Source organism: Monodon monoceros, unplaced genomic scaffold, assembly GCF_005190385.1.
Source record: "Monodon monoceros isolate NGI ecotype Baffin Bay Population unplaced genomic scaffold, NGI_Narwhal_1 Super_Scaffold_11, whole genome shotgun sequence".
NCBI classification, from domain to species: domain Eukaryota; kingdom Metazoa; phylum Chordata; class Mammalia; order Artiodactyla; family Monodontidae; genus Monodon; species Monodon monoceros.
The window spans coordinates 98,134,757-98,151,825 of NW_021703767.1; the positions used below are offsets into that span (position 1 = coordinate 98,134,757).

The following is a 17,069-nucleotide window of genomic DNA, read 5'->3' on the forward strand; positions in this document are numbered from 1 at the left end:
AGTCATGCAGACAGTCAAACTGTGTTTTGATGCTTTTAATTGTCTTATTTCAATACAGAATAATTTGTTCTTTGCTTATTATGAGTCCTTGATAGCTGTTAGGTAGATTAAAAAACAAAAGTGGAAAACACAAGCTTCTTTAGACTTCTCCTGTGAAATGGCAGATCTCTATCATGTTACAAATACATTACTAGGACAAACTGTGTTAAAATTTAACTTTTAAATTTAAATTGAACTAAAAGGAATAGCAGAAGCTTAAGAGGAAATTTTCCCAGAGCACTCTTGGTTTTAAGAACATCCACATTTTGAGAAGTGAAATTTGAACATTTCTCCCCACTATTTCATTTAATTGGATCTTTTGCCAAGTATAATTTATATGTCATTTTCTTCATCATTTTGTAGCATTGAAAGCAGTATTTGATGAGAAAAGCCTATTCCCCAAAGAAATTCTGGATCGTGAATGAAGAGCCAGGCAATTATGTCAAGACACAAGTAGTGACGTAAAGATTAAAAGGAATAAGAAGCCATTATAATTGAAAGAAAAATAAATATTTCATGGTCACATAAAGTATGTATATAAAATTCAAAAAAAATGGAATCAAAAATATTGCTCCTTTCTTTTACTTTATATTTGAACTTCAGGAAGCTTCATTTTGAAACAATATTTTAGTGCTGCTTTTATCCATCACCTTTCACTTTCTCTGCATTTTAAATAGAAAAATATGACTAAAGAGGGGGGCAATAGCAATTGCTATTATCTATTCTCAAGTGTTTTTATATAAAAAATGTACAACTCCAGAACAAAGTGTTCTAACCAGTCACACTTCTTGTTGCTCCTATAGATAAATATTTTTGGTCAGTTTTCATTGTAAAATCGATTTGCATTGAAATTAAATATGTACTGACACAGTGAATATCTATATAAACTTGACTTAGAAAAGCATTCAGACTTATATACACTTTATATGTTTTTAAAAAATAATTCTGATCATGCAATTAAACCTTGTCAATAGCAGCTATTACTCTTAATTTTTTTTTTTTTTTTTTAGCAGTACCTGGGCCTCTCACCGCCGCGGCCTCTCCCGCCGCGGAGCATAGGCTCCGGATGCGCAGGCCCAGTGGCCACGGCCCACGGGCCCAGCCGCTCCACGGCATGCGGGATCCTCCCGGACCAGGGCACGAACCCGCGTCCCCTGCATCGGCAGGCGGACTCCCAACCACTGCGCCACCAGGGAAGACCACTATTAATTTTTAATGACTTATATTTATCCTTCTATGTACTTCTTGAGAAATTACTGCCTATGTTCTACTTCTATACTTTGTTATACTATACTCTAAAATTGAGAGGCATGGCGCATCAAAGAGGGAATAGCCTTGGGGGAAAAATAGGGGACTGGGGCTGTGTAAAATCTTCACTTTATGTGTAAGGTCAAGTAGGGACTGTTTTGTTCTGAAACACATCACTTTTTTGATCCATTTTTCTTTATAAATATTATCCACTAGGCAACCAGTATTCTTATGGTACATTAGCTAATGTGTCCTGTAGGAATAATCAGTTCATTCACATAACTTTAGTTCTTTTTGTATTTTAAAGACTCCTTTAAAAATATTTGTTTTTTAAGAATTTTGCAATAACACATGCAAGTAAAGAAATTAACATTATGTAAGGGTCTACGGTCTACTCTGTCCAGTTACTGCAAAAGTTTATCATATTTCAACCTCACAATAATTGTATAAGATATATCTATTTTAAGGTTCAAATCTGAGATTTGGATACATTAGGAGAGTGCCAAGTTACTGATGGCAGAGTTGGGATTGGAGCCTAGATCTGTTTTACTCCAAAGGCCATGGTTTTCACCTTTCACTATTCTGTTCACACATTTCTTAGTAGTATAAAGTCAGTGGAATGAACTCTAACTGTAGAATTTTCAGCATCGGTGGAGCAAATGATTTAACTTGGTAGAGAGGGTGGCAGAAGAAAGATTTTCAGAAGACAGTTGCCTATTTCATCTACATTTAAGTGAATCCTGAGTCAGACGTTGTGAGTTCTATGAATATCCTTCTCCTTCTCATTGAATGACAGTCACATATGGGAAAAATGTAGGAGAAAGATATTTGGAAGAATCAATCTCAACAAATGTTGGAGAATGTTGTCAGAGCAGTAATGGTCCTGGAAACCATATTCTAGAGGAACAAATAAAGAAATGGGGAGGTCTGGCTTAAGAAAGAGAATTCATGAGAGATACAAACTATCCTCAAATATTTCAAAGCTGCAGAGATACAAACTATCCTCAAATATTTCAAAGCTGCAGGGAAGAAAGAGAGTAGAACTGACAGGCACAATGCTAAGAAGGCAGATTCTAGAATTTCTTCCTAATCCCTGTTGAACTTGAAAAGGTTTCTTATTTTCCCTTTCCTTCCCATCTTCACTTCTCATCTTGGTACAGAATTGTTGGCAGCAGGCCCACTGTACAGCTAGGGAAGGAAATAGGAGGAGCTGAGAGAAGACCCAGCAGAAATAAGCTTACTGGACCCAAGAGTATGGGAGGGGTCCATGGGAGAGGGAATTAGTGGGTGGGAAGGCAGAGGGGTGAGTGGAGATGACCAGCATAGGTGGGAGATTGGTTATATTGTACAAATAAATATTGAGTAAATAAATGAATAAATTAGTAAATATATAGAGGATAATGAGAGCCGAGTATCTCACTGTTACAGAAGGTATTTATAAAATTTGAAAGGGAGAACACTAGAAACAACCCTGAGATTTGGGATTGGGATTACACGTATCAGTGTGAACTCATGATTTTAGATAGATAGATAGAATGAAATGTTTAGGAGTGATTGAAAACTGTGATTGCATCTTGCTCTCAAATGATTAAAAAAATACTAATTATAATGTTTATATATATTTATGTACACAACACATATATTTATCTACACACACACACTATATATATATATATATATATGAAAGGAAAAAGAGAGAGAGGGAGGGAAAGAGATAGGTATATAGATAGAGCACACATATGTGGTGAAATGTTAACAACTGAAGAAACAGAGAGAAGGAGAGACGGAGATCGTAGTTCTTTGTATTATATCAGCAACTCTTCTGTAACTTTAAGGTATTTTAAGTAAATTCTTTTTAAAAAATGAAAAATTTTGCCTTAATCCAAAGGGTTCCTTGAGATGTCAAAGCAGAGGCTGAATAACTCTCACAGGGATATTGAAGAGAATTCTTGGATTAGTTGGCAGGTTTGGTTGGACAATACATCATTTCAAACTTAGAGCATATGATCTATGAATCATAGATTGGTGACAGTACAGTGGAGTGAAATTTGAGCCTTATTTCCAGAAATTTAAAGGAATATTAAGATGTTAAAGAGATGTAATATGGTTACCAAATACTTCATGAAGGCCCTTTTCTGCATCCATCCATCCATCTCTCCCACCAGTTATTGAAGGCATATGCAAGGGACTGTTTTAGACACCAAGCATACACATATAAATAGAATACACTTCTCCTGCCATCAGCTTTCTGGAGTGAAGGCACATAAAATGCAATGGTTTTAAAGTAAAGATTGAATGAGCCCTCTAGTTTTTCTGTTATAATTTGGAAATTCTTTTACTAGACCTATTTTATATTTTTTTAGCCCTGGAGACAACTCTGTTTGAAGTGATTGTTCTGAAATAGCTTGGTTCATGTAGACAGAACTTCTCTCTGTGGCCTACTACATGTGCATGGCACTATGCTGTGTGTGACCCTAATTCATCCTTAGTTAACTTCAGGGCCTGCTTTGTAAAAGGAATTAAGAGGAGCTGTGTCAGACAGCTCATTAATAGAGATGTCTATTCTCTATATTTAATGAGAATAGAACTTTTAAGGGTATGAAAGTCTCTTTTAATGTTACTGTTTCTAATAATGTGGAACAAAAACACTCACAAAAGGAAAAAATAAAAAGACATTTAGTTATTATGTCTTAACTCTTTTATAGCTTACAGCATCTAATTGTGCCAGGCAGGTAGCAGGGTCTCACCTATCAAATGTTAATAGAACAGAAGACTTTATAAGCTGTTTCTGAAATTAACATTTAGGTTCAATTATTTAAGAGCCATTTTTCTGCAGTGGAAAAATGGCAAAATAGGATGTGCCATAATTTTCAATAGGCTACTTTGTTTGTATTGTGTAGACTTACACTAAATATAATTTAGCCTGTTCTCTTTACAGAACATTTTCCTCTTATCACTCAAAATATATAGAGCAAACTGACAAAGGAAAGAATGCCTGAAATTAATCCATACTCAGATGGAAGAATTAACTTTTATGTCCTTTACAAATGAGAGCGCTTGCTTATAAGTTTTTAGTTTGGAATTAAATTTTTTTTAATTTAATATGCATTCTTACTTAAAAAAATATATGCATTTTTACTTAAAAAACATATGCATTTTTACTTAAAAAAATTATAAAACACTAAAAAAGATAATGAGATTGAAGCTGCAACCCCTTGCTATTATTTTTATACACATTCAAGTGTATTTTTTACAGTGGCGGTAGTGATGGTGCTCAAATTTATAGCAGGATGCTTTGGCTGTCACTAATGAATGTTTTTTTCTTGATGATCTAGGAGCAAATAGAGTTAGAGAGAAAACAGATTTGTGAAAATATTTAAAAGGTTTGCAGCAATATTTTATGGACAATCATGGTATCTTTACTGTCAGTTTAAAGAGCTTAAACCAGGGAGGAGAAATTCATGGCCATTGCTTTTTACTACCCAAGAGACAGGAAAGTATACATTCTGCTGGAACTGCTGTAACATGAGGTTCTTACCGAACAACTTCATTAAGTGATCTTACTAAGACAGAGTGTCTGTCTCTGTCATTGGAAGGAAAAGTAATGGCCTTTCCCTGGGTAAGTCACATTATGATCTGAGTAATGTACAGACATAATAATTTGGAAGCCAAGGGTACTTGTGATGGATATTTGCTGGTGTCACTGCATGGGTAGAAGAGCATTGATTGAACGATAGTCTTAGGCATTCAGACTTATTTATGAATTGCCGAGTAGAACAAGAGGAATGATAATGTTCTCGTGTTGTATAATTCTGTGTTTGGAAAGTTATCTCCGACAGCGTTAAGTTGAAGCTGGAATAGAGTTTGCTTATGTTAGAGTAAGTAATACTAGAATATAACCCAAGATTTAGAAAACATTTAGAGATACCTAGATGGGAAATTAAGAATTTTAGTAAATTAAGAGATTATGGCCTATGACTATCATCAGCCTTCTGTGGCCTGAGCTACAGCCCTGTTAGGACACTGAAAGAGGTTAACAGGGTCCTTGCAAAAGTTTTTTTTTTTAATGAATTTTTTTAAAGGCATCTACATTAATTTTATTTCTTTCTCATAAATTTATCAGAAATAATATTACATTTAGTGATCAATAGTGAATATTTGGGGCTTCCCTGGTGGTGCAATGGTTGAGAGTCCACCTGCCAATGCAGGGGACACAGGTTCATGCCCCGGTCCGGGAAGAACCCACATGCCGCGGAGTGGCTGGGCCTGTGAGCCATGGCCACTGAGCCTGCGCGTCCGGAGCCTGTGCTCCACAACGCAAGAGGCCACAGCAGTGAGAGGTCCGCGTACCGCAAAAAAAAAAAAAAAATAGTGAATATTTGTTTAATTGAAACTGGACCAAAATTTCCCCTTCTCTTCTCAGAGGCCTCTGATGAATAACACAATGTGTTTAATATCTGATTGTCATTGAGGTGATTTTTTTTTAAATTTATTTATTTTTGGCTGTGTTGGGCTTCTCATTGCAGTGGCTTCTCTTCTTGTGGAGCACGCGCTCTAGGTGCGCAGGCCTCAGTAGTTGTGGCACACAGGCTCAGTAGTTGTGGCTTGCAGGCTCTAGAGCACAGGCTCAGTGGTTGTGACGCACAGGCTTAGTTGCTCCACAGCATATGGGATCTTCCTGGACCAGGGCTCGAACCCATGTCCCCTGCATTGGCAGGCAGATTCTTAACCACTGCATCACCAGGGAAGTCCCTGAGGTGATTGATTTGAACTAGAAAAATGAGATCAAAACCCATTCAATTGTACATCCATTTTTTTATTAATAACCTGTTTGTAGAGAAAATCATGTAGAATTTTAAAAGCATATACAAGTAACACCAATGTTTATTATCAAATTATTCATATTTAATAATATCTTGATATTATCCTGATAATTTAGTAAGACAATAATCTTAATCTGGTGTTTTTGCTCAACAGAAAGACTATATTTCTTCAATATTCTCTCTGTTTCCTAAGGATTCAAATGGGCCTTGTATCCCCAGGAAACTCCTCTGACTATTGTATAATTTGATGAATTGTTGAGAACTCTATAAACGCAGCAGTAATTTGTCTCTGCAGTTTGGACTTGATTTAACTTTATTCTTTTTCTTATAGGCACTCTGAAATATTTATGATGGAATACATTGGTAATCTGATATGGGAGTTCTGTAAAAAACAAGAAGAACTAATTACTAGCAGATTTACAACCACTAGCACATTCTTCCACATTGTTTCTACTTATAAAAGAAGTGAAATAATGGATGAAATAATAATTCAAACTTAATTATTTTAAAAAATTCTATTGTTTTCTCCCTCAATTCTTGCATATTTCATAATTGATCATTAACCTGGTCATGTTAGTTCTTCTGTACAAATCTGAACACCTGCTTTGGTTTTAGAGGAATTAATCGAGCAGTGTTCAAGATAAGTAGAGTTGGCCTTGACTGATCAGGTGCTCCATGTACTAGTGTTTCCCAGCAGGCACATTTTAGCTGTAACATTACAGTGAGTAATCAGAAGCCAATTTTGGGTAAGTACCTTGAAGTTAAATAGTGTTTGAATGAAGTATGTATGCAACAACATTGACCATGAGTGTTTAATAGAGTAAGGGAATGGCATTTCAATTCACTCTGGTGCAGGTATTATTTAAACGTATCAAATTAACACATTACTTTTATTTTCCTTAAAAGATTAAATTTTCACTACAAATTTGAAGGCCAAATTCTTATAAGACTATTCATCAGGTCGCTTAGTTCACCAGTGCTTTGTGTTTTCTGATGAGACACAATCCCAAACCCAATGAGGTAAGTGAATTTTTAAGACAATTTTTTTGCATGAGCTTGTAGTTTATTAAGGGCCTAAAAATTTCCTGGGAGAAATGGATGCTCAAAGAATATACATTTTAATTATTAAGACTGTTAATAATGATAAGGCAACTCCCAGATTCTACTACTAGGGAAAAATTACATCCTTCATAATATTGCTTATTATTCTAATATAAACCAAGTCCTTAAAAATGGGCCAAATGAATTGCCACTTGCTGATTTAAAATTTTTGATAACATTCTGACTACTTATGTATCCACAAACTGATATTTTGGTCAGAAATCTTCTGAGATATTGAATATATTAGAAAATGATACTCAGAAATTTATTTTGCATGTAAAACATCTTTTACACTTTTACTTTTACTATTGTTGCACTACCACTCACAACCTTATGTACTAATTTAATCTTCAATAAGACATTTGCTTGATAACATATATTTATATTATCAGTTTATCAACACATTATTTTCTAACAATTGCTTTGGATTGTGTTTTGAGTTTTTTTTCCTTTGTAAATTGTATATCTAAGTTTAACTACACATATTAGAAAAGAAATTGAAATATCTAGATAATGACTCTACAACTTAGTTTTGGAAAATAATTGACTATTAGTAATCTTTATGTATAATAGTGATTCTTAGCCATTTAGGGGTCATGGAAGCCTTCCTAATAATCTGCAAAACACACTAGAACTATAGTTCTTCATTTCTTTAAGGCTAACAAAACATTATTCCGGAGGTTTTCATATTTACGTCCAATAAAGGGTTACTTCCTAGTAACCTATTAAACTAGTACGAGTTATTGAAAGTGACTAAAATGGATTATTTGTAAGGTAAAATTAGTGTTACTAAAATTTTAAATACTTTGAAATTTTATTTTAAATTTATTCATTTAAAGTACTTAAAATTTAAAATACTTCAGAGTCAGTATTCTACTAAGTCTGCAGTAATATTGTAAAACTCATTCTGCTCCAGATGTAATGAGATGGTTGAATCTCCTGGAGTTTTAGTGGAGAGCAGTTTAATACGGTGTCATTAGTGTTGTGAATTGGTTACAGTTTTCAGTTGCAGCTTTCTTATATTTGTTAATTTATTTGTCAAATTATTCTTTGATTTTAAAAAAATTGCTTTCTTCATTCTTGTTATTGTACCATTTATATTTGATTGTAATTTTGTTTCTTTATAATTTTTTTCTGAGTTTTTAAAACCTCTCTTTGGAAAAGTACGAGGTGGGTTTGGAGGTTATTTCACCATTCCGTAAAGTGTGAGACTTGTTGCTGTAAGAAGTTAGCCAGATTACTCAACTGATTTAGAATACTTGAATTTCCTAATATTATAGGTTCAAAACCACACTGGAGTGTGTTAGGTTTTTATTCCATTTCTCCTTTTGTTCTTTAAACTATTTTAGAGTAGTCTGAACAGAAATTTCCCTTGGTATCAGAGCTGCAAGTATCCCATTTAAAACCGTGGAAAGGATGCAAAAAACTATCACATAGCTATTCAGAGATAGTATTGCTATTGATAATATTCCAGCATTATAATTTCTCCTTTAATTTAAAAAAACTGCAGTACATCTGTACTGCTTCCTGAATGCATATTAAAAATGCTATTAGCACATGGCCTATTTCTCCTAATAGAAGATGCTTAGTCTGAAAATTGACATTAGAATCTTCTTGTGGTAGTTTGTTCTAATAAGACAGAAAGTTCTAATAGATAGAAATCTTTCTATTGAGCTTACTATGGTAAACTCTGATTATTTTGAAAACTAACAAATTTTGAATTAACCAATGCAGAGAGGTCAAAATGGATAAGATCTTGTTGTGGAGTCTCCTGTTGACTTTTTCTGGAAGTCAAGCCTCAAGCCCCTTGGCTCAAAGAAATACCGAATTTGCAGTGGATCTTTATCAAGCTGTTTGTTTATCTCATAAGAACAACATCATAATTTCCCCTTTTGGAACAACTCTGGCCCTTGGAATGGTACAACTGGGAGCAAAAGGAATAACACAACAGCAGATAAGACAAAGTTTAAAATTTCAAGAAACCTCAACTGGTGAGATTCTTACATATGATTATTTATACTGGATAAGATCTGGCCAAATTTATTTTTAAACTATCAGAGAAGCTCAGGGTCATAGAACTTTAATAAATATAAAAAGTTATGAAAAGTATGAAATTATAATAAAATGGAGATTTTTAAATGCAAATAATTGTCAATGTAAATAATTATAATTGTTTCTTAATGAAAATATTACCAAAATAATTTATTAAAAAATTAATTCTATACACATAAAAATTGTGACTATGTCTGTATATTTTATTCTAGCCTGTTTTAGCCAGTTTTAAGTGAGATTATGTTGTATGTGCACGTGTGTGTGTGTATGAGTAGATATACACCCATATATTTGTATACACATATTCTTCTACTAGCACTTACTGTGTCCTGATCATTTTTTCATATCATGCAACTGTTTCAGAATGTAGTTTTTAATTGCTGTGTCTTTTTGCCTCTGATGAAAACATTATTGCGTACTCACCTAACCCTTCTTCATTAGGTAATATCCAATACTTCTCTTATAAAAATGCTTCAGTGAGTACCCTCACCCAGAAATCTTTGTGTGAATCTCTTATTATTGTGTAAGCTTTTAAAGATTAGTTTTTAATTAGAATTTAACCTTTTCACTTAAGTGAGACCAAGAAAAAGCATTCATTTATATATTTTAAAAGCTTATTGAATAGTTTTTAAAGAAAATTTTAAAAAAGAAGCATTTATATAACCCATTGCACGTGAGTAGTTGTTTTCTAGTGTCCCAAAGGCCTATCTGAGATACTGTGTTGATGCTTTAGTGCTGGTATCCCATTTCAGGGGGTAGTTTTCCATCTCCCTGGTTATCCTGCGCTTCCAATTTCCATTTTAGTTTAAAATGTTTATATCACTGTCAGATACTGTGTCCTAAACATCAGAGGTGACTTCCAGATTTTTGATTTGGACATTTAGTGACTGTAACTATAACCAATTGCAGTATGTTTGCCTTAGCACAGAGTAGTTATTTTTAGGAAATTGTTTTTCTGAATAAACTATTTACAAGGTTTTATTTGCTTCGTTTTAAATAAAGGCAATTTTATGTAGAAAAGAAGTTGGTGATAGTGAAGTTAATTGCAAGAGTTTTCCTTTGTAGATAATGTAAAATAAAGCCACTGTGTTGCAGATCTAGTCTTCATTGTCTGTATTAATTTCAGCAAATCCCACTACAGAGTCCCGGAAACATTTATATCACATGATACTGCTTTGGAAAGTAATAGAACATTTATGAAGATATGTAAAGTTGATTCCACGATAAACTAGCAAAATTAGAGCCTCTGAAATTTAAATTACTTTAAATGAATCCATCTTATAGAGGAACATGGGAGTCTTAACAACTCTGGATTGTGAATATAATAATAATCATAGTAATAATAATGATGACATTATCAAACATATATATATATAGTGTACCAGTCACTGTTTTATGTGCTTATCTCATTTAATCCTCACAATTACTCTGTGAGTCAGACATAACCCTGCTATACGGATGAGGATACCAAGTCAGAGAAAGGTTGAATAACTTGCCCTGAACTAATTCTAAAAATGATTCCCTGAGGGTTATAGGTCACAAGAGCAATAATGAATATTTTAATATTTTCTTTGAAAGAGTATATATGGACAATTAAACATTAACCTTTTAACACAGGTAACAAAATCTACCAAACTTGCTTTCTATTATACTTCGTTAAGGGAGGGAGAAAGAAGCACAGATGGAGGATAAGTACAAAAAAGAAAAGAAGACCAACCAGAAAGGGAGAAAATAGAAATATTAAACTCTGGAAAATAAAAAAAGGAAGGGAAAATTAAGAAATAAAGAAAAAGAAGACAGAGTTAAGGAAGGAAACAGAGAGAAAAAGTGCAGGAAGATGAAAAGAAAGAAAAGCAAAATGGTGTTAAGGGTAGAACAAAGGGTATGACAGATTAGAAGGTAGTGCCTAGCAGAGCCATATTGGAACCCAAGACGAAAAGAAAAATCAGTAACAATGAGCCTGTCTTTATTTAAAATTTTCATATTTCATTCATCATGGATTTCTTTGTGTTAATATTGATTTAAAAATATATTGCAGTAAAATATTATTTATCTTGATTACTGAATTTGTTGGCATCTCCTTAAATTTTATACCAAAATGAGTGTCTCATTGACCCATCTTGGTCCTGGCCCTGCCTTCAATTCCCTCTGATTGTCAAACGGTGCTATCTGTTCAGTCAGGCTATATTTTACTTTTCCAGCTACCAACCTGTTTCACATCTAAACTGCTTATTCTTCAGATGGGCATACAACTCCTAGCACCCTACCCCCACTGGAGCTCTCAGTATCCTCACTTATCCTTCTTTCCCCATTGCCAAAGCGTCAGCTCAGAATTTACCTTCTCCAGTTTACTGAGCATCTGATAATACTCCATTTTGCTTTGCCTCTAATGATGCTGCTTATTAATCGAAGACTAACTTAAAGGTGCTTCTTTATTCCAAGAGGGTTATAGAAGGAGAAGAGCATGAACTCCTGTCTCAGTTAAGCATACAAAATGACCTGTGATTGGGCACCTTTCAAGTTATCTTATCTCTCTGGATTTTATTTATTTATTTATTTATTTTTATTTTTTTTCTCTCTGGATTTTAGATTCCTCATTATAAAAAGAGGAGTTTGGATTAGATGATTTCTCTGGACCTTTCAGCTAAAATAATCTATAATCCTATGACTGCCTTTGTTTTCATCTTTGGATCTCTCACATTGTACACATGGTTGGTCTTCGGGCTTTTAATAGCAGGAGCAATAAACATGTACTAAATTTTAGAACATTTTTTTGGAGGTCTGGTACAACCAAACCAAAAGTCACATTCACTCCATGACTGGTAGGTTTTCCATGGCTCTATTTTAGGAAATGAAATAAACTTATTCTCATTGCTTACTAGGAGCCATGGATATGTATTCTTTTTGATCTGTGCTAAAAGAAACTATTAATCTGTAAATTAAATCAAATGTATAAGGCAGATAACTTTATATTCTCCAAACTTGTGCTACTGGTGACATTTTTTCATTGACTTCTGAGTCCAGTGATTTATCAAAGGGCAGCTGACTGTTTGTCAAACAGTCTTAGACCTTAAGTACATGACATAAATTTATTTGCTCTGACAAATGAGTTGGAACTATTTTTTTCTCCCCCTCTCCTTTTTTCCCCATTCCTTTAAAGATGTTCATAAATTACAAACTTCTGAAAATTGGTTTCAAATTCTGCCACTTTATTTCTGACCTTACTTAATTCTTTTGGAGAAGCTCTATGCCTTCCCCCAGAAAGTCTTCTTTGTAGGCTCTCAGCTGTTGAGATATTCTCTCAGCTTCCAATAGCAAGAAATGATTGCATCTGAAATCATTGTATAAACAAGTAAAATAGATTAACATTCTTCCTTATGTAAGGAATTCCAGGGTTGTAAAGAATTATTGATATTCTTCATATCCAATCATATGGAAGTAAGTTTTTGTAACTAAAATTGTTTATGTCTGTGTCTATATCGCCACAAATGGAGAATCATGGAGTTTGAAATATGATGCAATATACCTTCCAAGCCTGCTCTATGGTTATGTAGGTTGTATCTGCACAAGAGCACAAGGACAAAGAGCCAAGTGGGGACTGAAATGTAGTCTCCACTCAGCTGGACAAGGTATGGGCATGCAGCCTACCACCACCACTCAGTGAGGGCACGAGTTCTTATTTGCACAAAAATGCCCTGTGGACTGCTAGCTCTCTGACAAAAGGTTTACACACACACTTACACACCTTATTTCCAATAGACACCTCATAGCAAGTTCCTCTCAGTCTTTATTTTCCCTCTTTATTCAATGGACATCTCCCAATGATGAACCATTTGTGTTTTCTTCAATAGAGATTAATTGCATGCAATCAACTTTTAAGTTATGAAAGCGGTATTTTCAGTATTTAACTCAAAATAAACAAAGGCTCTGAAGGAACCTTGGATTTGAAATACAGTTCCCAGATTCAACAGTTGAGTTCCAGAATTAAGCCAGAAAGGAATGAAAAATATTGGTGCCCTCTGGTAATAAATAGGAAACCACTGAATAACGATCAGAGCTGAATTCTCTCACAGCACATACAACTTCCTGAAAACATGGTGGTCAGGATGACCCAGTGATAAATAAGTAATGGGCCAACAGTGATTAGTAGCTGACTCTGACAGATTCATTTGGCTAGTGGTTATATTTGGAATGGTTAAAGATTTTTATTGTTCACAAAGACAGCCAAAGTATATAGATTCATGAACCTGAAGAAATAGGTAATTTTGATTCTTATGCATCTCCAGAGATAATTATAGGGGTACCTCATAAATTTCAAAACTTGGACAGGCACAGTTACTCATAAGAGAGCAATTCTTTCTTAAGCTGAAATAAAAGTAGTAGTGAAAAGGATTGCTCATCACTGTCTTAGCCCCCATCAGCATTCATTAGTATTCCTCTTTCATAAATATTGCATGTTATGCAAAGAATGAGATTCTAAGGATACCTTTCCAACAACTAAGAATGAGCTAAATTTGATTATAAAGAGGGAGTTTTCCTTCAGCCTGTTTAAATGCATATTCTTGTTTTTGACAAACTTCAAATTTACATGGACATTTTTTTTTCCTGTAGGAGAGCTGATTTCTCTACAAAATGCATATTCCACAGGACATAAATGCTTAAAATATTTATACTAACTTATAAAGGATCGTTAGTTATACCTAAGGGTGCAAAAACTGGTGATATGAATCAGAGCGTTTAGAAGCAAAGCTGAGAAGTTGTTGTTCTTATGTTGTTCAATATGTCAGTATACATTATAATTATTTTTTAGGAGAAGAATTTTCTGTGCTGAAGTCATTTTTCTCTGCCATCTCAGAGAAAAAACAAGAATTTACATTTAATCTTGCCAATGCCCTCTACCTTCAAGAAGGATTCACTGTGAAAGAACAGTATCTCCATGACAACAAGGAATTTTTTCAGAGTGCCATAAAACTGGTGGATTTTCAGAATGCAAAAGCTTGTGCAGAGACAATAAGTACCTGGGTAGAAAGCAAAACAGATGGTAAAGTTTCCCATTTTCATAAAGTCATTATTTGCCATTGTATTCATGGTTTTTAATATCTTAAAGCAAAGAATGGTTGAATATTTTCCTATTAAATTATGGTTCAGAGGGATCAAATCTCCTATTTTGCTCTCCTGTTATTCAAATTAATACTAAATTGTAAAACAGAGAGAAATTGTAAGCTGCTTTGAAAGGTATACAGATTATTATTTTTTGTTTGAGAGAGACACCTATTTGTAGAATTCTTGATGGAAGAATTTTAATAATAATTTTTGTTTAAGTATAGGATTTTTAAGTATGGCAGCAGGAATAATATCTTTGGCCAGGTAAAACTTAGATCTGACCATCTCAGATGCCTTCTTTCCCACATATGCTGTAAATAATTAACTCATGTTAGTTGGATGTGTTAATGTTTCATAATAAATATTGATAGTTCTGTCATAAAGTTGTAATCTAAACTTTAAGTGTAAGCTGGCAAAAATTCCAAAGGTGCTACTGAGTGATATAGTAGAACACAAGATGAAACTCATACAGATCTGAGTTCAAATTCTGACAGGTTCTAAACTATGCTCCATTTAAAATGAGGATACTATTAAGACATTTCAGGATTATTGGAAGGTTAAAAAAAATGTATGTGAAGTGAACAGCATATATCAGGTCCTCAATTAATAGTAGCTTGTTTCTTTGTTCATTCGTTCTGTTACAAAAAACGGTGATGTGTAAGACGCCACTGTATTTTTCATGGGGAGCCTCCTATGGGGAAGCATAAGTTGAGCGAGCAGTGTTCACAGGAAAGTCCTATTATTGGGATACACAGTGATACACATCCCTAGACAGCTCCATGGCACCTGATCATGCTGTTGACTCACAGCTTGGAAATACTCATTGGACATAGAAATAGGAGACTTTTTATTTTTATTTATTTATTTTTAAATTAATTAATTTATTTATTTTTGGCTGCGTTGGGTCTTCGTTGCTATGCGCGGGCTTTCCTTAGTTGCGGCGAGCGGGGGCTACTCTTCCTTGTGGTGTGTGGGCTTCTCATTGTGGTGGCTTCTCTTGTTGTGGGGGAACTGGCTCTAGGTGCTCAGGCTTCAGTAGTCATGGCATGTGGGCTCAGTAGTTGTGGCTGGTGGGCTCTAGAGCGCAGGCTCAGTAGTTGTGGCGCACGGGCTTAGTTGCTCCGCAGCATGTGGGATCTTCCTGGACCAGGGATCAAACCCTCATCCCCTGCATTGGCAGGCAGATTCTTAACCACTGCACCATCAGGGAAGTCCAGGAGACTGGTTTTTTAGAAGAGGAAAATCATACTAGCAACCTTATTCTTGTCTTCTCCCAATGGTCAGTGGCTGCAGCTGCATGAGTGGAGAATTTGAGTGAACCATTAACGTATTAATTCTGATTGACCTGCTGAAGAACCTTGAAATAAAGTTTAAAAATTACCGACAAATATGCAGGAAGAGATACTTAGGTTTTGTTCTTTCTGTCTGAAAAACAATTTACACAAATAATCTCACTAAAGAGAGGCTGTCCAAATTTGCCTAAGACAATCATGTACCTCCTGTTTCCTAGTGAAATCCTGTTTGTACCTGTTTCTAAGTGAAATATTTAATAAAGCCCCCCTTTGTTCTCAAAATTGCCAAGTTTAAATGATAAAGCACCCTGTTTTTAGTTGATTAGCAAAATAAATTTTTGTTTTAATTCTATTTAAAGCAGTTCCTTTGAATAACTATTGCATATTTCTTCGCACCTCTTCCTCTATTCCTTTCACAGGAAAAATTAAAGACATATTTTCAGGGGAGGAATTTGGCCCTCTGACTCGGCTTGTTTTGGTGAACGCTATTTATTTCAAGGGGAATTGGAAACAGAAATTTAGAAAAGAAGACACAAGGCTGATGAATTTCACTCAGAAATATGGTGCAGCAGTCAAAATTCCGATGATGAAGACTCTTCTGAGAACAAAATATGGTAATATGAACAAAATCACACTCTAAAGCACTATTTTGGGAATTGCCAAGTACATTAATATTTTATTTTCTCTGTTCCAGGTTATTTTTCTGAGTCCTCCATGAACTACCAGGTTTTAGAATTACCTTACAAAGGTGATGAGTTTAGTTTAATTATCATACTTCCTGCAGAAGATGTGAACATAGAAGAAATGGAAAAGCTAATTACTGCTCATCAAATCCTGCAGTGGTTCTCTGAGATGCAAGAAGAGGAAGTGGAAATAAGCCTCCCTAGGTTGGTAATGTCATTTTATCATTCTTGTTCTTATGTTTTCACTTATAGAGGGACTTGAGTAGCTGGTTGAAAGATAACCAATGCTCTAAAAGGCTATTGACAAACATAAAAAGAAAAGAACCCGTTTGGAATTGTTACTCTACTTTATGGTTACAAAGGCAGGTCTGAACATTGCCAGCATTGCTTTGCCATGACAAGGATGGAATTTAAGTACTCAATATTCTCTGAAAGAGACGAAGAAATGTAAGTCTTCAAAACAGAATGCTGGGATTAAAGGGGATTATTATTCTTTTTATTATACAAACGTATCTTTCTCTAACTTTTTTTTCCTGATTGGAATTTAAAATATTTTGTCTTCTATTGTGTTTAAGGAAAATATAATCCCCAAGACTCTTGCGATACTCTACAATTAAAAGATATGTAAAAGTGCCTTTGACAGATAGTGCTGTAAGAGTCATTAAAATATAAAATATAAATCCTAGGGTCATTTTTTATTATTGGGGTATATATATTTATATAAATAT

The 17,069-nt window shown here is 34.4% G+C and overlaps 2 protein-coding genes across 2 annotated transcripts in view; both read left to right on the forward strand.

The window, feature by feature from the left end:
• The window catches only part of WDR49 (WD repeat domain 49), a 172,525-nt gene extending 171,992 nt beyond the window's left edge, over positions 1 to 533 (forward strand). Inside the window, 1 exon segment of the mRNA XM_029213739.1 lies at positions 403 to 533. Coding sequence (XP_029069572.1) covers positions 403 to 533 — 131 coding nt within the window.
• Positions 534 to 6,870: 6,337 nt separating this feature from the next.
• The window catches only part of SERPINI2 (serpin family I member 2), a 29,122-nt gene continuing 18,923 nt past the window's right edge, over positions 6,871 to 17,069 (forward strand). The window contains exons 1-5 of the mRNA XM_029214999.1: positions 6,871 to 7,130; positions 8,946 to 9,202; positions 14,074 to 14,304; positions 16,078 to 16,272; positions 16,353 to 16,545. Coding sequence (XP_029070832.1) covers positions 7,126 to 7,130; positions 8,946 to 9,202; positions 14,074 to 14,304; positions 16,078 to 16,272; positions 16,353 to 16,545 — 881 coding nt within the window. The 5' untranslated portion in view covers positions 6,871 to 7,125. The remainder of the gene's footprint in view (positions 7,131 to 8,945; positions 9,203 to 14,073; positions 14,305 to 16,077; positions 16,273 to 16,352; positions 16,546 to 17,069) is intronic.